The sequence below is a fragment of the Salmo trutta genome, chromosome 15, assembly GCF_901001165.1.
Source record: "Salmo trutta chromosome 15, fSalTru1.1, whole genome shotgun sequence".
NCBI classification, from domain to species: Eukaryota; Metazoa; Chordata; class Actinopteri; order Salmoniformes; family Salmonidae; genus Salmo; species Salmo trutta.
Window position 1 is genome coordinate 61,504,375 of NC_042971.1, and position 22,849 is coordinate 61,527,223.

The 22,849-nt window shown below is 43.5% G+C and overlaps 2 protein-coding genes across 2 annotated transcripts in view; one reads left to right on the top strand and one right to left on the bottom strand.

Moving 5' to 3' along the window:
- The window catches only part of LOC115149503 (protein Shroom3), a 135,335-nt gene extending 119,350 nt beyond the window's left edge, over positions 1-15,985 (top strand). Inside the window, exons 12-17 of the mRNA XM_029692434.1 lie at positions 184-851; positions 1,113-1,511; positions 4,269-4,404; positions 4,650-4,934; positions 13,816-14,513; positions 14,638-15,985. Of these exons, the coding sequence (XP_029548294.1) occupies positions 184-851; positions 1,113-1,511; positions 4,269-4,404; positions 4,650-4,934; positions 13,816-14,283 (1,956 nt within the window). The 3' untranslated portion in view covers positions 14,284-14,513; positions 14,638-15,985. The remainder of the gene's footprint in view (positions 1-183; positions 852-1,112; positions 1,512-4,268; positions 4,405-4,649; positions 4,935-13,815; positions 14,514-14,637) is intronic.
- A 2,377-nt stretch (positions 15,986-18,362) lies between these two features.
- On the bottom strand, positions 18,363-22,437 carry sowahb (sosondowah ankyrin repeat domain family member B). The gene has a single exon (XM_029692435.1). The coding sequence runs from the start codon at positions 22,377-22,379 to the stop codon at positions 19,815-19,817; it is 2,565 nt and encodes an 854-aa protein (XP_029548295.1). The 5' UTR covers positions 22,380-22,437; the 3' UTR covers positions 18,363-19,814.
- Between the last annotated feature and the right edge of the window lie 412 nt (positions 22,438-22,849).

Below are 22,849 nucleotides of genomic sequence, written 5' to 3' on the forward strand. Positions count from 1 at the left end.
GGAGGGTTTATGTAATCTGAGGGTTGTATATAATCGGAGGGTTTATATAATTGGAGGGTTTATGTAATTGGAAGGTTGTCTGTCTTTTGATGTATTTTTATATGTTTGCATATATAAGTTTCTCTATGAGGAAAATAAAGTATTAATGAATGAATGAATTCATCCATCCATTCATCTATTCAGGCCAATGAGAGGTTGAGCCAGGCCAACCTGGATGCCATAGCCTTCCCAACCCTGCTGCAGACCGCCACATCCAGGACCATGTCCCCAGAGGCCCAGGTAAACCCAGAGGTCAGAAGAAGCCCCACAGAACATCTACAGCAGACCATGGCCCAGGGCCAGAACCAGGGTCTGCAGACCAGGACCAGACAGGGCTCCTCAGACACCAGCACCTCAGAGGAGACCCTGAAAGACTTCCCCAGACAGAAAGAGGGGCCCTGCCCGCAAGCTTCAGCCGTTACACCAAAGACCAACCCACCCCCCGTCCTACCCAAAGCCTCCCCACCACCACCCTCATTTAAAACCTCTCACAGACCACACACCCTGCTCTCCCTCCGCATCTCGGAGTCCACTCTGCAGGAGACCTCGCCCCTACAAGTAGCTCCACACCTAGCCCCTCCCACAATCTCACTAAAGGACTATGACGAGGTGTTCCTCCAGGAACCGGCCCCTCCCTCCCCTATTCCTCCCCCGCTCACAATCAGGGAGACGGACATCACAGAGGACTTCCCCCCGCCGCCACCCCCTCTCCTGCCCCCTTCCTCACTCCCAGACAGAGAGGAGGAGGAGGAGGAGGAGGAGGAGGAGGAGGAGGAGAATCATCATGGACCTGGGCTAAAGCACCTCAACAGGTACACACAACACTGGCTCCCACCAACACACATTATGGCACAATAACAGTGACACGTTATAATAAAACGTCAGTGATATTGAATGGTGCATTGATTACAGAGAGCCATAGTACTGCACTATATATTTACATTATCTAATGTAAAGGGACATAGTAACACTGAAAATATTCTAATCATCAATGTTAAAGTTTTGAAAAACGAAGACCATTTCTCCATCCGTTGTTGTGAACCTCTTGTCTTTTTGTGTTTCTGTACATGCAGCTGTGAGTTCCCATCTCTCCCCTCCTCCTACCGTCAGACAGTACCCCCCTCTATCCCCCTGTCTGTCTCTCCGAGGCCGAGCCTAACCCCTGAGCCCCAGCCTGAGACCCCCACCACCCTCAGCAGCAGTTTCCCAGAGCCCCAGCAGGGGCCTAGCGGTGAGGAAAGCCTGGGGCAAGAGTACCATCTCTCGGCCAGGAGGGAGAGGTCTGCTGGGGAACTGAGGGTGGAGGCCCTGGCCAGACAGCTGGTGTCCCGGGGGGATAAGACCCTGACCCCGATGCTGGACAGCTGGGCAGAGGGCGGACGGACCATGGACCTGATGGAGGAGATCTTCCCCGCGGGGGGAGGGAGGTTGCTGTGGCAACGCCGCAGGAGCAGCACCTGTCTGGAGGACAGGTGAGGGACGGAGAGGAGCGAGGGGAGGAAAGGGGGGGAGGGATTTAGGGAAGTCTGGTTATCCAGAGGGAATGAGGAAGTGTGAGTGAGTGCGTGTGCGTGTGCGTGTGCGTGTGTGTGTGTGTGTGTGTGTGTGTGTGTGTGTGTGTGTGTGTGTGTGTGTGTGTGTGTGCGTTCATGCATTCGTTTGTGTGCTTAGTGTGTGTGTGTTTTATTCATGTTATGTAGCTAAATAAAAGGTTAGACTGTTTGATCAGGGTTCATTACCAGGAGATAGGACAGAACATAGGACCTTTGTTGAGGCTGATAACATTATGGCTCAGTTTATTACAGCCACCTGTTATCACAAGGCAACTCTTCGCTTTTAAAATAACCCATGACATCAGAGAAGCTAGGTAAGCAAGGGAAAGGATATCATATCTCAGGGGTTTCAAGGTGAAATTGCAAAAAATATTTTAAAGTCAATCTGTTTTGTTTTCATTATGAACAAATTGTTTAGAGAGAAATGGTTAACACAGACTAGATAACAGTTGTCTCTGACGCCACAGAATGATAACTGTTAAAAACTGCTGATATCCTGGCTGTAAACTATAGTTCTCTGTCTGTCTCTCTCTCCATGTTAGAGCTACAGTGGGGGGAAAAAGTATTTGATCCCCTGCTGATTTTGTACGTTTGCCCACTGACAAAGAAATGATCAGTCTATAATTTTAATGGTAGGTTTATTTGAACAGTGAGAGACAGAATAACAACAAAAATATCCAGAAAAACGCATGTCAAAAATGTTATAAATTGATTTGCATTTTAATGAGGGAAATAAGTATTTGACCCCCTCTCAATCAGAAAGATTTCTGGCTCCCAGGTGTCTTTTATACAGGTAACGAGCTGAGATTAGGAGCACACTCTTAAAGGGAGTGCTCCTAATCTCCGCTTGTTACCTGTATAAAAGACACCTGTCCACAGAAGCAATCAATCAATCAGATTCCAAACTCTCCACCATGGCCAAGACCAAAGAGCTCTCCAAGGATGTCAGGGACAAGATTGTAGACCTACACAAGGCTGGAATGGGCTACAAGACCATCGCCAAGCAGCTTGGTGAGAAGGTGACAACATTTGGTGCGATTATTCGCAAATGGAAGAAACACAAAAGAACTGTCACTATCCCTCGGCCTGGGGCCCCATGCAAGATCTCACCTCGTGGAGTTGCAATAATCATGAGAACGGTGAGGAATCAGCCCAGAACTACACGGGAGGATCTTGTCAATGATCTCAAGGCAGCTGGGACCATAGTCACCAAGAAAACAATTGGTAACACACTACGCCGTGAAGGACTGAAATCCTGCAGCGCCCGCAAGGTCCCCCTGCTCAAGAATACATATACATGCCCGTCTGAAGTTTGCCAATGAACATCTGAATGACTCAGAGGACAACTGGTGAAAGTGTTGTGGTCAGATGAGACCAAAATGGGGCTCTTTGACATCAACTCAACTCGCCGTGTTTGGAGGAGGAGGAATGCTGCCTATGACGTCAAGAACACCATCTCCACCGTCAAACATGGAGGTGGAAACATTATGCTTTGGGGGTGTTTTTCTGCTAAGGGAACAGAACAACTTCACCGCATCAAAGGGACGATGGACGGGGCCATGTGCCGTCAAATCTTGGGTGAGAACCTCCTTCCCTCAGCCAGGGCATTGAAAATGGGTCATGGATGGGTATTCCAGCATGACAATGACCCAAAACACACGGCCAAGGCAACAAAGGAGTGGCTCAAGAAGAAGCACATTAAGGTCCTGGAGGGGCCTAGCCAGTCTCCAGACCTTAATCCCATAGAAAATCTGTGGAGGGAGCTGAAGGTTCGAGTTGCCAAACCTCAGCCTCGAAACCTTAATGACTTGGAGAAGATCTGCAAAGAGGAGTGGGACAAAATCCCTCCTGAGATGTGTGCAAACCTGGTGGCCAACTACAAGAAACGTCTGACCTCTGTGATTGCCAACAAGGGTTTTGCCACCAAGTACTAAGTCATGTTTTGCAGAGGGGTCAAATACTTATTTCCCTCATTAAAATGCAAATCATTTTATAACATTTTTGACATGCGTTTTTCTGGATATTTTTGTTGTTATTCTGTCTCTCACTGTTCAAATAAACCTACCATTAAAATGATAGACTGATCATTTCTTTGTAAGTGGGCAAACGAACAAAATCAGCAGGGGATCAAATACTTTTTCCCTTCACTGTATATTAAAATAGAACCAGAGGACAGTTGGTTTGTTAGAATCCTCTGTGTCAGAGGTTGGTGAAACCTGATTCTACTGTCGAATGTTGTTCTGTCTAAAACATTCTATTCTGCCGATCCATCCTGCCAAATAGGCCAGTCATGAAAACAAACCAGCCACAGCACATTCCTTATAGTAGTGTGTGTGTGTGTGTGTGTGTGTTTGTGTGTGTGTGTGAGTTTCACCCAAATAACACACACACCCAGAATACCATACTAATTGTTTTGGCATCAGACACACTATTCAACAGACTAGTGCTTGTTGCTGACTGCTTGTTTTGCAGTATGTGTCAGTTTCGGTAAGGAGTTTCAGGATGTAATGTGTCAGTCTATTGAAGTGGTAGTAATGCTAACTGGCACTCCATTCTTGTGTCTCTGTTCCGTGAGGTGCCATACCACTATGGCTGACCCTGTAAAACAACATATTTCACTGCACCTATCCAGTGTATGTGACAATAAAACATCTTTTTTTTTTCTTCTTCTTGTAGAAGTCAAGACGGTGTCTGTTCAACAGGACCCAATCTGCTGCAGAGAACAGAGGGAGGAAGAGGAGGAGGTGGAGGAGGAGGAGGAGAGGTGGACACAGATCTGGATGAGGATGAGACAGACCTCAATCAGAAGAAGGTCTGAATTTACCTTAAATTCATTTTAAAAAATAAATAATTTGCAAACAATTGTTTTTATCAGATCAAATGCAATACAATTACATGAATCTTTGAATTAACTGATTGATATAAAAGTAAGGAAAATTAAAGACAAATGCCCATCCAACCTATGGTCCTTGGGGATCCAGAAGATCTCTGGTGAAAGAGAAGTGGAGACACAATAGACACAATACACCGTTATTTCTAACTTCTCCCGTCCACTAGGTGGAGCTATTCCAGGCCCTGACTCTGAGCATTGCCTCCTTGCGGGAGGAGAAGGAGGTTCTGGCGGAGATGCAGAGGAGGTTCCGGGCCCTAGGGGGCCGCATGGAGAGCCTGGTCCAGGAACGGTGTAAACCCAACGAGAGGGAGAAGTACAAGATGTTCATCGGGGACATGGATAAGATAGTCAACCTTCTGTTGTCTCTGTGTGGCCGGCTGGCCCGGGTCCATAACGCTCTCTCTGCCCTGGACAGAGACGAGGAGACAGAGGACAGCCAAGAGGAAAGGGTGAGATATTAAACTACACTATGCCCTATACACTGTACATTATACACTGTACATTATACACTATACATTATACACTATACACTATGCCCTATACACTGTACATTATACACTATACATTATACACTATGCCCTATACACTGTACATTATACACTATACATTATACACTATGCCCTATACACTGTACATTATACACTATACATTATACACTATGCCCTATACACTGTACATTATACACTATGCCCTATACACTGTACATTATACACTATACATTATACACTATGCCCTATACACTGTACATTATACACTATGCCCTATACACTGTACATTATACACTATACATTATACACTATGCCCTATACACTGTACATTATACACTATACACTATACACTATACATTATACACTATGCCCTATACACTGTACATTATACATTATACACTATGCCCTATACACTATGCCCTATACACTGTACATTATACACTATGCCCTATACACTGTACATTATACACTATGCATTATACACTATGCCCTATACACTGTACATTATACACTATACACTATGCCCTATACACTATACATTATACATTATACACTATACACTGTACATTATACACTATACACTATGCCCTATACACTATACATTATACATTATACACTATACACTATACATTATACACTATACACTATGCCCTATACACTATGCCCTATACACTATACATTATACACTATGCCCTATACACTGTACATTATACATTATACACTATGCCCTATACACTATGCACTATACATTATACACTATGCCCTATACACTATGCCCTATACATTATACACTATGCCCTATACACTATACACTATGCACTATACATTATACATTATACACTATGCCCTATACACTATACACTATACATTATACATTATACATTATACACTATGCCCTATACACTATGCCCTATACATTATACACTATGCCCTATACATTATACACTATACATTATACACTATGCCCTATACACTATACATTATACACTATGCCCTATACATTATACACTATGCCCTATACATTATACACTATGCCCTATACACTATACATTATACATTATACACTATGCCCTATACATTATACATTATACATTATACATTATACATTATACACTATGCCCTATACATTATACACTATGCCCTATACACTATACATTATACATTATACACTATACACTATACACTAAGCCCTACACCACACTACACACTACACCTACACTACACTACACCTACACTACACACTACACCTACACTACACCACACTACACCTACACTACACCACACCTACACTACACTACACCTACACTACACACTACACCTACACTACACCTACACTACACACTACAGCTACACTACACACTACACTACACCTACACTACACCTACACTACACACTCCACCTACACTCCACCTACACGACACTACACCTACACTACACACTACACCTACACTACACCACACTACACCTACAGCACACTACACCTACACTACACCACACTACACCTACACTACACCTACACCACACTACACTACACCTACACTACACACTACACTACACCTACACTACACCTACACGACACTCCACCTACACGACACTCCACCTACACTACACACTACACCACTGATAAGAGAATTATCTAATAAAGGTTAATGAATCAATAATCCATTATTAATTAGTAGTTATGTAGCATGGATAATGAGTAATTCATGTACTGAACGTTAGTCCCATAGAGTCGAGTAGAGGCTGGAGAGGGAGAGAAATGTAGACGTGTGTGTGACCTGACCTGAAGAGACTTAGGAAAACCGGGAGTAGCCTTCAAGGTTCTCCTAATCTCGGGGGAAAGCACAGACAGTGCTGGATAGTGATTAACAGCTACACACTACACCTACACTACACCTACACTACACCTACACTACACACTACACCTACACTACACCTACACTACACACTACACCTACACTACACCACACCTACACTACATCTATACTACACCTACACTACACAACATCTACACTACACTACACATCTACACCTACATCTACACACTACACCTACATCTACACTACATCTACACTACACCTACACGACACACTACACCTACACTACACTACACCTACACTACACACTACATCTACACCACACCTACACTACACTACACACTACATCTACACCACACTACATCTACACTACACACTACACTACACCTACACTACACTACACCTACACTACACACTACATCTACACCTACACGGCACACTACACCACACCTACACTACACTACACATCTACACCACACTACACACTACATCTACACACTACACCTACACTACACCTACACTGCACACTACACTACACACTACATCTACACTACACCTACACCTACACTACACGTCTACACTACACTACACCTACACTACACCACACCACAATACACTACATACCACACTACACCACAATACACTACACACCACACTACACTAACACTACATACCACACTACACTAACACTACACCACACCACACTACACTACACCACATTACACTACACACAACACTAACACTACACCACAATACACTACACACCACACTACACTACACCACAATACACTACACACCACACTACACCACACCACAATACACTACACTACACACCACACTAACACTACACTACACACCACACCACATTACACCACACCACACTACACACCACAATACACTACACTACACACCACAAAACACTACACTACACACCACACCTACAATACACCACAATACACTACACTACACACCACAATATACTACACTACACACTTCAATAACACTACACTAACACTACAAAGAATACACTACACTAAGACTACACTAACACTACACGACACTAACACTACGCTAACACCAACACTACACTAACACTACACTAACACTACACTACAATAACACCAACACTACACTAGCACTACACTAACACTACACTAATACTACACTACACCACACAACACTAACACTATACTACACTAACACTACACTAACACGACACTACACTGCACTACACTAACACTACACTATACTGCACTATACTAACACTACACCACATTAACACTACACTAACACTACACTAGCACTACACTACACTAACACTACACTATACTACACTAACACTACACTAAGACTACACTAACACTACACTAAGAATACACTACACTAAGACTACACTAACACTACACTACACGACACTAACACGACGCTAACACCAACACGACGCTAACACCACACTACACTAACACTATACTAAGAATACACTACACTAAGACTACACTACGCTACACTAACACCAACACTAACACTACGCTACACTAACACTACACTAATACTACGCTACACTAACACTACACTACACTAGCACTACACTAACACTACACTAATACTACACTACACTGCACTACACCACACCACACACTACACTCATACTACACTAACACTACACTAACACCAACACTACACTAACAATACACCGCATTGCACTAACACTACACTAACACCAACACTAAGACTATGCTATACTACACTACACTAACACTACACCAACACTATACTGCACTATACTAACACTACACTAACACTACACTACACTAACACTACATTAACACTACACTACAATAACACCAACACTACACTACACTAACACTAACACTACACTACACTCACTAACACTACACTCACTTACACTACACTCACTAACACTACACTAACACTACACTACACTCACCAACACTACGCTAACACCAACACTTCACTCACTAACACTACACTCACTAACACTACACCAACACTTCACTTACTAACACTACACTCACTAACACTACACTAACACTACACTCACTAACACTTCACTCACTAACACTACACTCACTAACACTACACCAACACTTCACTTACTAACACTACACTCACTAACACTACACTAACACTACACTCACTAACACTCACCAACACTACGCTAACACCAACACTACACTCACTAACACTACACTAACACTACACTCACTAACACTACACCAACACTACACTACACTAACACTACACTAACACTACACTCACTAACACCACACTACACTAACGCTTCACTACACTACACTCACTAACACTACACTACACTCACTAACACTACACTCACTAACACTACCACTAAACTAACACTACACTAAACACTACTCTAAACTAACACAACAATAACACTACACTACCCTACACTACACCACACTGCACTACACTACCACTAACACTACACTACACTGCACTACACTAACACCACACTAACACTACGCTAACACTACACCGCACTGCACTACACTACACCGCACTAACACTACAATACGCTAACACCAACACTACACTAAGACTACGCTATACTACACTACACCAACACTACACTATACTAACACTACAATAACACTACACAACATTAACACTGCACTAACACTACACTACACTAAGACTACACTACACTAACACCAACACTACACTAACACTACACTACCGCTTCACTACACTAACACTACACTCACTAACACTACACTACACTCACTTACACTACACTCACTTACACTACACTCACTAACACTACACTCACTAACACTACACTCACTAACACTACCACTACACTAACACTACACTATGCTAACACCAACACTACACTACACTAAGACTATGCTATACTACACTACACCAACACTACACTATACTGCACTATACTAACACCACACTACAATAACACTACACAACATTAACACTGCACTACACTACACTGCACTAACACTACACTAACACTACACTATACTACACTAAGACTACACTACACTAACACTACACGTACACTACAATAACACTACACTAACACTACACTAACACCAACACTACACTAACACTACACTAAGACTACACTAACACTACTACACTACACTCACTAACACTACACTCACTAACACCACACTAACGCTTCACTACACTAACACTACACTCACTAACACTACACTCACTAACACTACACTCACTAACACTACACTAACACTACCACTAACACTACACTACACTACACTACATTAACACTAACACTACACTAACACTACTCTAAACTAACACTACACCAACACTAACACTAACACTACACTACATTAACACTACACAAACACTACACTAACACTAACACTACACTAACACTACACCAACACTAACACTACACTACACTACATTAACACTACACAAACACTACACTAACACTAAACTACACTACACTACTCTAAACTAACACTACACTACCACTACACTACATTAACACTACACTAACACTACACTACACTACATTAACACTACACTACACTAACACTACGCTACATTAACACTACACTACACTAACACTACACTACACTACATTAACACTACACAAACACTACACTAACACTACACTACACTAAACACTAACACTACTCTAAACTAACATTACACTAGACTACTCTAAACTAACACTACACTACATTAACATTAACACTACATTAACATTAACACTACACTAACACTACACTACTCTAAACGAACATTACACAACTCTAAACTAACACTACACTAACACTACACTACACTACACTAACACTACACTACACTACATTAACACCACCCTAACATTAACACTACACTACATTAACATTAACACTACACTAACACTACACTACACTACATTAACACCACCCTAACACTACACTACACTAAAACTACACTACTCTAAACGAACATTACACAACTCTAAACTAACACTACACTAACACTACACTACACTAACTTACACTACACTCACTAACACTACACTCACTAACACTACACTCACTAACACTACCACTACACTAACACTACACTACGCTAACACCAACACTACACTACACTAAGACTATGCTATACTACACTACACCAACACTACACTATACTGCACTATACTAACACCACACTACAATAACACTACACAACATTAACACTGCACTACACTACACTGCACTAACACTACACTAACACTACACTATACTACACTAAGACTACACTACACTAACACTACACGTACACTACAATAACACTACACTAACACTACACTAACACCAACACTACACTAACACTACACTAAGACTACACTAACACTACTACACTACACTCACTAACACTACACTCACTAACACCACACTAACGCTTCACTACACTAACACTACACTCACTAACACTACACTCACTAACACTACACTCACTAACACTACACTAACACTACCACTAACACTACACTACACTACACTACATTAACACTAACACTACACTAACACTACACTACTCTAAACTAACACTACACCAACACTAACACTAACACTACACTACATTAACACTACACAAACACTACACTAACACTAACACTACACTAACACTACACCAACACTAACCCTACACTACACTACATTAACACTACACAAACACTACACTAACACTAAACTACACTACACTACTCTAAACTAACACTACACTACCACTACACTACATTAACACTACACTAACACTACACTACACTACATTAACACTACACTACACTAACACTACACTACATTAACACTACACTACACTAACACTACACTACACTACATTAACACTACACAAACACTACACTAACACTACACTACACTAAACACTAACACTACTCTAAACTAACATTACACTACACTACTCTAAACTAACACTACACTACATTAACATTAACACTACATTAACATTAACACTACACTAACACTACACTACTCTAAACGAACATTACACAACTCTAAACTAACACTACACTAACACTACACTACACTACACTAACACTACACTACACTACATTAACACCACCCTAACATTAACACTACACTACATTAACATTAACACTACACTAACACTACACTACACTACATTAACACCACCCTAACACTACACTACACTAAAACTACACTACTCTAAACGAACATTACACAACTCTAAACTAACACTACACTAACACTACACTACACTAACACTACACCACCCTAACACTACACTACACTACACTAACACCACCCTAACACTACACTACAATACACTACACTACATTAACACTACACCACACTAACACTACACACAACAGCACAGAAGAGGGTGAAGATTCTCCACTGTACATACTACAGTCTGGGAATCCCAGTGTGAAGGAGACCCCGAACACCGCAGGCTATTTTTAGGGTTACTTGTATTTTACCAGTGTCACTGAGATGAAGATATGCATTTAATAGATACCTCAGACCTCCGTGTCTTCCAGGAAATCACACTTTGGTCCAGACAGTGTGTCTCGTATTGTGGTATTGAATGAGGTCACAGAACGGCAGACAGCTTGTTGGTTTACACTCGTCTTGTGTTTGGCTGTGTTAAGGAGCGGTGACATCATGGCGCTACCTCAGCCTCCTTCCCTTTAATGAAGGAACGTGACGGTGTTAAAATGTGATTTATTTCAGTCACTGATACCGCAGGGCTCCCTCCCCTCTAAAAACACGGATTGATTCCTGTGACCTTCTATTCTGCCCTCCTGAGAGGGTGTCATTCAGCCTGGGTTGCTTTACTTTACCCAAATGTCATCATATGTTATCAAGGCTTTACTAATCTAGTGTCCTCTACTAGTGTCCTATCTCACTAATACTGAACATGTTTCTGTAGACGTGTCACATGATGGCCACTAGGTGGTGCCAGGTCATAGTGTCCCCTCTGTCTCTCTCCCTTCAGGAGGCTGAAACCACACCTCTTTAAGGAATACCTGGGATAGGATTAAGTAATCCTTCTAACCCCCCTACCCCCCCCCAAAAAAAAATATATATAGATGTACTATTGTAAAGTGGTTGTTCCACTGGATATCATAAGGTGAATGCACCAATTTGTAAGTCGCTCTGGATAAGAGCGTCTGCTAAATGACGTACATGTAAAATGGACAGCAGAAGCGCAGGCAGGATGTCTATTTCCTCTAGTTTAACCAGGAGTCTCTCTGTGTAAAGACTCTATTCACCTATCACTGACAGTCTCTCTCTACCCTCAGGAAGCTGTGTAGTCAGCACCAGGATGTCTTTAATAATCTATATATCTCTGTTAACTCAGGAGTCTTTACAGCAGAAGCACCAGGATGTATTTAATAAGGTATATATCTCTGTTAACTCAGGAGTCTTTACAGCAGAAGCACCAGGATGTCTTTAATAATCTATATATCTCTGTTAACTCAGGAGTCTTTACAGCAGAAGCACCAGGATGTCTTTAATAATCTATATATCTCTGTTAACTCAGGAGTCTTTACAGCAGAAGCACCAGGATGTCTTTAATAAGCTATATATCTCTGTTAACTCAGGAGTCTTTACAGCAGAAGCACCAGGATGTCTTTACTAATCTATATATCTCTGTTAACTCAGGAGTCTTTACAGCAGAAGCACCAGGATGTCTTTAATAATCTATATATCTCTGTTAACTCAGGAGTCTTTACAGCAGAAGCACCAGGATGTATTTAATAAGCTATATATCTCTGTTAACTCAGGAGTCTTTACAGCAGAAGCACCAGGATGTCTTTACTAATCTATATATCTCTGTTAACTCAGGAGTCTTTACAGCAGAAGCACCAGGATGTATTTAATAAGGTATATATCTCTGTTAACTCAGGAGTCTTTACAGCAGAAGCACCAGGATGTCTTTACTAATCTATATATCTCTGTTAACTCAGGAGTCTTTACAGCAGAAGCACCAGGATGTATTTAATAAGGTATATATCTCTGTTAACTCAGGAATCCTTACAGCAGAAGCGCAGGCAGCTGTGTAGTCAGCACCAGGATGCCAGGGAGTTGAAGGAGAATCTGGATCGGCGGGAGTGTGTGGTACTGGACATCCTGGGTGGGTACCTGACTGGGCAGCAGCTTAGAGACTACCAGCACTTCGTCTGTATGAAACCAGCCCTGCTGATCCGCCAGAGACAACTGGATGAGCTCCTTAAGCAGTGGGATGAACAGCTCAGCAGGCTGGCTGAGAGTATCTCTCCAGGGGACCACCAGGCCCAGCCCAGCTCACCTATCCCTGGGATGAACCCCAGCCTCGGCCCTAACCTTAGGGCTCCCAGCCCTAACCTTAGGTGTCCCAGCCCTAACCTTAGGTGTCCCAGCCCTAACCTTAGGTGTCCCAGCCCTAACCTTAGGGCCCCCAGCCCTAACCTTGGTCCAACCCACACAGTCCGCTCCACCACTGTGACATCACTGTGACATCACCCCAACAACAACACTGCTCCTGGACACTCCTACAGTTGCTGTGTCTCTGACACAATGGGAGGAGCGCCGTGAGTCTGACGAGCAAGATACAACAGTACTTGATTGAAGAGAGAGACAGAGTTAGAGTTAGAGAGTTAGATACAGTGAGAGAGACAGAGACAGTTCATCGAGCAGAACTGGAGGAAGGATGTCTGTCGGTCTGTCCCCTTGTTGCAGACAGACAGGTAGACAGACAGACAGACAGACAGACAGACAGACAGACAGACAGACTGCATTCAGACAGACAGGCAGACTGCATTCAGACAGACTGCATTCAGACAGACAGGCAGACAGACTGCATTCAGACAGACAGACAGACAGACAGACAGACAGACAGACAGACAGACAGACAGACAGACAGACAGACAGACAGGCAGGCAGGCAGGCAGGCAGACAGGCAGGCAGACAGACAGATTGCATTCATGATCGATGCATTCTTGTGCCTCTCTATTTATGCTTCCTATGTTACTCAAGCTTTTTCACATATGTGCATTCTGACTGGCCACTCAGCATGTCTTTGGTTGATTCAATACACTGTTGAAGTGCCTAGTTGTATTCATACGAGTAGATCAAAGCTTTGAGAGTAACGATGGTGGTTGTATAACTTCCTGTCAAGAAATGTTGTTCCCCATATATATATATATATATATATATATATATATATATAACATCACTACAGCTGAGCACTTTTTTTTGGCAGTTTAACTACTGATTGGTCAGAATCACAGAACTAGAATGGCTTCTATTTCTCATTCTGTTCCTATTGGTCAGGAGGAACCGGACCTGAAATATCAAATCAAAAAGGCCTGTTTTCTTTACCAACATAATAGCACGCTCTCACACATATTAATAATATGTAGTCACAATCTAAGGCAATATTATGCTTCAAACACTTCTAATTCAGACTCGAAAATGATAGTTTATGATAAAAGCTACCATGTCATTGACAACAACTGCTCTAATTATTTATATTATAATAAATGGAATGCAAGTGGCTATACATATGGTGTCTGCTAACCTCTTATTATTTTTAATATGTAGATGATAAAAAATTTAAAAAACACACATTTTATATTTTTTGGAAACTGAAAAGAAATATGTGAAATTTAAAACAAATGTAATTTCTCTCAGAGAAGGCAAGATGATGTCATGTTCTAGAACTTGTGAAATCAACAAAATATTTTACCATGTCATTGGATTTAGGTTAAAAGTTGGGTGAAAAACAGACTAAATATCCTTTTGTTGATGACTTTTTGCAAATCTAATCTGTTTTCTACATTGGATTCAACATCTTCACATTGATTTGTTGGGTTAAAATGACGTGGAAACAACCTTGATTCAACCAGTTTTTGCCCAGTGTGTGTGTGTGTGTGTGTAGAGTCCTGTGACTCCTTGCTTGTTTTCCATCCCCACCTTTTAAAGCATCTACAGATTATCCTAATTCCAGTCAAATATACTGTATCAGGCACATATTCATGTTCATATTTTCACCAATATTTTTCTTCATAGCTTTTCAGAAGCATAACTGCATTCTCAGATTTGACAGATTTTCCTAAACAAAATTCCATGTATCAATCGTGCTTTACGAAGCGTAGGAGAAGGGAGGCTGATTGGAAAAAAGATCCTTGTTTTACAAATAAATCTATTTTTAAACAGAGCCTTTGTTGTTGTCTTTCTGTACTTTGACGAACTATTCTATAATGTCATCAGCCATTTTGTATCTGTTATGTTATTGATGAGATTAGATCAATTTATTGTCCCTGAAGGGACATGTTAGCCTGATCCCAGAACTGTTGTCTCCTTCTATAGCCTGGTCCCAGAACTGTTGTCTCCTTCTGTAGCCTGGTCCCAGATCTGTTGTCTCCTTCTATAGCCTGGTCCCAGATCTGTTGTCTCCTTCTGTAGCCTGGTCCCAGATCTGTTGTCTCCTTCTATAGCCTGGTCCCAGATCTGTTGTCTCCTTCTATAGCCTGGTCCCAGATCTGTTGTCTCCTTCTGTAGCCTGGTCCCAGATCTGTTGTCTCCTTCTGTAGCCTGGTCCCAGATCTGTTGTCTCCTTCTATAGCCTGGTCCCAGATCTGTTGTCTCCTTCTATAGCCTGGTCCCAGATCTGTTGTCTCCTTCTGTAGCCTGGTCCCAGAACTGTTGTCTCCTTCAAAAGGCTGGTCCCAGATCTGTTGTCTCCTTCTGTAGCCTGGTCCCAGATCTGTTGTCTCCTTCTGTAGCCTGGTCCCAGAACTGTTGTCTTCTTCTATAGCCTGGTCCCAGATCTGTTGTCTCCTTCAAAAGGCTGGTCCCAGATCAGTTTGTGCTTCATAGCTCATTGTCAGATGTCAACCCAAACATGACAATGAGTGGGCATGATAGTACCAACAGACTGGCACTCAGGCTAGAGTGGACATGATAGCACCAACAGACTGGCACTCAGGCTAGAGTGGACATGATAGCACCAACAGACTGGCACTCAGGCTAGAGTGGACATGATAGCACCAACAGACTGGCACTCAGGCTAGAGTGGACATGATAGCACCAACAGACTGGCACTCAGGCTAGAGTGGACATGATAGCACCAACAGACTGGCACTCAGGCTAGAGTGGACATGATAGCACCAACAGACTGGCACTCAGGCTAGAGTGGGCATGATAGCACCAACAGACTGGCACTCAGGCTAGAGTGGGCATGATAGCACCAACAGGCTGGCACTCAGGCTAGAGTGGACATGATAGCACCAACAGACTGGCACTCAGGCTAGAGTGGACATTTGTCTTGGACATTCAAGTCAAGCCATACTGCAATATATTGCTTTTATTGTTATTTTTTTAATGTTATTTAACCTTTATTTAACGAGGCAAGTAAATTCTTATTTACAATGACGGCCTACCCCGGCCGAACGCTAGCCCTAAATCGGACGATGCTGGGCCAATTGTGCACCGCCCTATGGGACACCCGATCACGGATGGATGTGATACAGCCTGCTTGTGTGAAGTGTGTGTGTGTGTTGCAGTTCACGTTCCTCATCCTAGAAGTTGACTGGTCCACTGACTGGTCCACTGACTGTCCTAGTGACCTGACTTGTGGACTACTTGCCCTGAGGAGAGCACACTAACCCAATGTAACATGAGATCTCAACATAGCAGTGTCCGAGTGCTGCTAGGACTTCTCACCCTTCCTTCCACTGTTAAAGGGATATTTCACCCAAATTACAACTAAAACATTTCTCACGGATCATTTCCAAATGTATCTCAGATTGATTGTGAAGATCAACGAAGTCACTTATAGATTAATTGAACATGATGCAGCGTTTACCATGAATGCAGTCTCCGCTATCGTGGGGCCATTGCCTTTAAATGTCAATCACGCTGAACTTCAGCGAAACGGATTGAATAGAGCCCTAAACCAAAGCGTGGATTGCTGTCATACCTGGTCCATATACTCCTACAGGGTAAGAAAACCAACGTGTCTGTAATTTCAATAGACTATCCCTATCATTCTCTCCTAACTGTCTGTTGTATTACAGGTGGAGAGAAATAGTCAAAAGAAACATGCTTGTTCATCAGATCTGCGTTCAGCATGAGACAACATTGTGGAACGTTCAGATAGAAATTAGTTTTGTAGAACAGACATGCCTCTGACATGTAGGTTAAATCATGTCTGCTCTATTCATGATGTTTCTATCTACAAAATTCCAGAAGGTTTGTCCACTGAACGAGGTCTAGGTTGTTGACAGGAATCAGATCAAAGGGATGTGTAACCTTTATTTTAACTAGACGAACTCAGTTAAGAACAAATTCTTATTTACAATAACGGCCTACCCCGGGCCAAACCCAGACGACGCTGGGTCAATTGTGCGCCGCCCGATGGAACTCCCAATCACGGACAGATGTGATACAGCCTGGATTCAAACCAGGGACTGTAGATGCAGTGCCTTAGACCGCTGAGCCACTCGAGAGCCCATGCTACAACAGTAAACAGCAGAGGTGACAAACTGCTATGTTGACAATAATCTTTGAAGAAAAGCTAACAACTATAGCAATTAATATACAATGATATGCTTTTTATTCATAGAAAAGGAAAGCTATAGACAATGTCTAACAGGTTATACAATACACTGCTTGATAGAACTGCAGCCTCCCATTAACACCCAGTGACAATATATATATATATATATATATTTTTTTTCTTCCATTAAGAGCAAAACAAATGTACAGTAAATGTATTCCACCCCAAATGGCACCCTATTCCCTATATGGGCCCTGGTCAAAAGTAGTGCACTATATAGGGAATAGGGTTCCATTTGTAAATTAGCCTTTGTTAGCCCTCTCGCCACAAGTTTAACACAGGTAAACATTTCATGTTGATCAACAGTGTTGGAGACAAAGAGGGTTAACAGGTTAACATTCCATTTTGATCAACAGTGTTGGATAGAAAAATAAGAGTGCTTAAAGGGATACTTCTACTAGCGTGCTAGCAGATACCATAGATTTTCAGTCATTGCGTTAACGCTAGTTAGCATTTGCTCGCAAAACTACTTCTAACTTCCTTAATACGGGACACAGAGACGTCATCGGACTCTGGGGAAGTAGATAAAGGACCTCATTACCAACATCCCTAAATATCCCTTCATGGAAATGGCTTCAGAGCTACATCAAATACCAGTCTGGATTGGTTAAGCACCTCAGGACATGAGGTATAATAAAAACATTATTTAAGTGCACAAGGAGAAAACAGTTCATGTGAGTACTGTCTAAGCCTTGTAGTGTCAATCAAAAGTGAATAAAGCCAAGCAATCGATACCTCCCAACATTGTACAAGATAAGCAACCTGGTGCAACTGAAGGAAGGATTTAGTCCAGTCACATGATGCAATACACAGTGCTACTTTGAAAGGCCTTTGAACAAAGAAGAAAAAAAAGAAATGTCCTCTCACTACCACATTCCAGAATCAGGTCACGTCCCTGTAATCTGAATCCATTTAAACACTAACAAGTGACACACAGTACACTTCTGTTAGAGAAAAGACATTTAAAAAAGAAAGAGTATTCTTTGGTCATTGAAAACGAGCACACTAGAATGGAAGCCATTTCCCCAGCAGCAAATAAACAAAAGCTTCTCACCACAATAAACAAAATAGCAAAGCAATTATACTGAGGTATCATAGTTTAATACAATCCCTTAAGAAATCCAATTTACATGACTGATTCTATTGCTTGGATTTCACAAGTGATAGTTGATGCCACGTCATAATCCAAGTCACAATATGTTAATTTAGACAGCTCAATAACATAATCCCCACCCTCTTATTCATTTATTTGGTCATACATTTATTTATTTTTATATAAATGGAAAAACATTTCAAATAACCAAGAAAGTTTTTAAGTGGCAAATCAAAGTTGTAAAGACCCCAAACAGCTTTGAGCTGGGTGGTAGGTCTAGTCAGTAGCCACACCCTCAGAGCAGGCAGACTCACCCTAAAGTTCACGCTATTCTCACACAAAGGAGTCGGGAGACTGAGAACCCTCCCATCCTGGGAACTTCACTAGGGTTTTATGCTTGAGGAACCCAGTGATGGATGTGGACTTCTTTACCGTGGCCGAGGTTGCAGTGGGCCTTGTGGGTCTCTCCCCTGAGGACTGGGGTGTGGAGCTAACCCCAGTGGAAGTCCTGCAGTGAGGGGCCCCTAGCATCTGTAGCAGGTCTTTGGGGCCGGTCCGGCCCAGGTACTGCCAGGCCTTCTTCCCACTGGTATCCCTGAGGGCCACGTTAGCCCTGAACTTATAAACAAGCAGCCGGATCATCTTGTTGTTCCCGTGGATGGCGGCCAGGTGAAGAGGCGTGTAGCCACAGGTAGTCTTCACATCCACGTCCAGTTTCAACCCGGCTTTGTTGACTCCGTACCAGAGTGTGTTGAGGACCCGGTGGTCTCCATGTTTAGCGATCCAGTGCAGGATGGTATAACCAGTGATGAAGTCTCTCTTGGTGAGGAGGCTGGGTTCATCTCTGAACAGGGTGTATATGTCGGTCCAGGTCCCAGTGGCGCCCTTCACCAGCCAGTCATGTTCCTTCGCCTCCAGGGGGACCAGATCGTGGCGGTGGAAGTAGGAGCTGTCATGGCCGCCAGAGTTAGAGGCACCGTTCAGGCTCTTGTTACTGGAGGCCCCGGAGTGCATCTCCCGCCTCAGGTCTCTGTAGCTGGGTGAACGAGAGGTGGGGGTGGAGAAGGAGTGGCTGATGCTGAGGTTGGAGGAGAGGAGGTGGAGACGGTTGTGCCGTGCCGAGACGCTGTCCTCCGGGAACAGTTGGTCCATGTCGGCTCCGAGGCTGCGGCACATACGGCTGCGGAACCGGCTGCTGATTCGCCGAACAGGGGGTCGGAGATGGTGCTCGGGGTCTGAACCAGGAAGAGAGAAGGACTCAATGGACTTGGACCCATTGTCATCATGGAGATGACCTGTGGAGTGGTGCCATGACGACGCTCTGTTCGCCTCATCGTCAAGGTAACCGGTGGAGTGATGGTGAGGCCAGGGCGCTCTCCTCTCAGCGCGGTGCATCTGAGAGAGCAGTTTGGCCTCCTGAGCACGGCAGAGCATCTCGTGCACTTTGACCCTCTGCTGCTCACCTGGGTAGTTCAGTCCCTGGTAGCTGAGGGTTTCATTGCTGGCCCACTCCTCTCTAGGGGACCGCTGGGGCCACTCATCCCTGGAGTCCAGTGACTGGGCTAGGGAGAGACTGCTGTGGCTGTGGCTGAAGGAGAAGTCAGAGCCTCCCTGGTGGTGCTGGTGCTCAGGGTACCCAGACCCACCAGTAGACTCAGCAGGAGTGTGGTACTGGTAGGCAGAGTCCAGGGGTAAGCTGCATGGGAAAGGCAGGGTCTGGGCTCTGGACTGGGTAACAGCAGCTCTTCCCTCTTCCGGATACTGGATGTCAGGAACAGGGGCTGGGACTCCATCCTTCTGTGGTATAGGTAGGCTGTTATTGCTCTGCGCCAGCTGAGAGGCAGGTGTAGCATGCAGTGGAGCTGCTGGGAGTCCATCTTGTTTTGGTCTGGGCTGCTGTGGGATCCTATGGTGGAGGTGGTAACTGCCATCCAAGTTGCCATTACTCCGCGTCACCTGGGGGTCAGGGGTTAGGGGAGCGTGTGGAGCAGCAGAAGGACTGTGACCATCAGATAAACAAGGAGAGGAGCTGGCATGCTCTAGAGTGGTGAGTAGTGGCCATGTTGTTGCTGCTCTTCTGTGGTCAGCTTCAGAACGTTTCCTCTGTGTCTGCACTGCATTCTGTTGCACCTGTGTTTGGTGAGGCGCTGGAGGTTTCACCTCTGTGTATACGAACTCAGGGGGCGGATAGGACCTCTTCCTCTTTGGTTCTTTTGACTGCTGGCCAAGTTTGGAACCGCTGATGTAAATACCTTTGTGATTCAGTTCCCCTTCCGTTTCAAAGCTCTGACCACTCCCATCTTCTGACCACTTTGACATTGATGCATTGTACGATGGGAGGAATGGTGCATCTCTGTTGTATATAGGAGGTGGCGCATGGTCTGGCACATGTGGCGAGGAACATTGGAAAGGCTTTTCGTAATTGATAGTTGTTTCCACATTGTTGTTGTTAACAATTCCAGCCGAGGCTAATACGTCGTCGGTGAATTGGTTGGTGTCGCCTGGTGAAACGTGTAATTCATGAAAGTGCGTCTCAATCAGTCCCTTCTGACCTCTCTGCTGGTTTCGGTTTACCGGAGCTCTCGGTGACTGGACTCTCTCTCTCCGTCTCGCCGGTTGTTGTTTAGCGGGGGGCTTTGGTGAGCGGTATGCGGCGGCGATGTCTCCAGCAACCTGCCCCAGACATTTCTTCCTTAGCACAACGTATGATACTCCCTCCTCTGATTTCACCACAGCCACAGAGTTCACAAACGTTTTAAACAGTTGCCTGTTGCGCGTCTGGTTCTCGTGGTCGCGTAGAAACGTTTTGAAGTGCGCCAACAGTTCAGAGTTCTTCACTCTCCCACCCTTGAATTGGAGAAAGTGCAACACCGAATCCTGAGTAAAATCCGTAGCCATATTCTGTCTGTTCGCTTCAAGTTTCAAAGTTCAATTGATTAGTCACGGTTTTTTTTTCTTCTGCTTCTCCCAACAATTAACTCCACCCCACCTGAACATGTTTAACCCCACCTGAACATGTTTAACCCCACCTGAACATGTTTAACCCCACCTGAACATGTTTAACCCCACCTGAACACCTGAGCTTCAGTCAACATGCCGTTAGCCTTGCTGCATGAAATGTTACGTTATATAAATCCCCTACCATACGCTGGGCTACATTTCAATGTTGTTAAAACGCATGCTGCAGTCAGGCCTGAGTCCACTCATGGCAGGAATCTGTCCTTTTATCAGACACGTTGACGAAAGAAACATGACAGGGACTGGGGGAAAAACGACCCTGAATTAGTCCCAAATGGCAAGCCCCTATCCTCAATTAAGGTAGTCACCCTTCCATCGTGTTTTTATTAACTTCATGTACATTGTATATG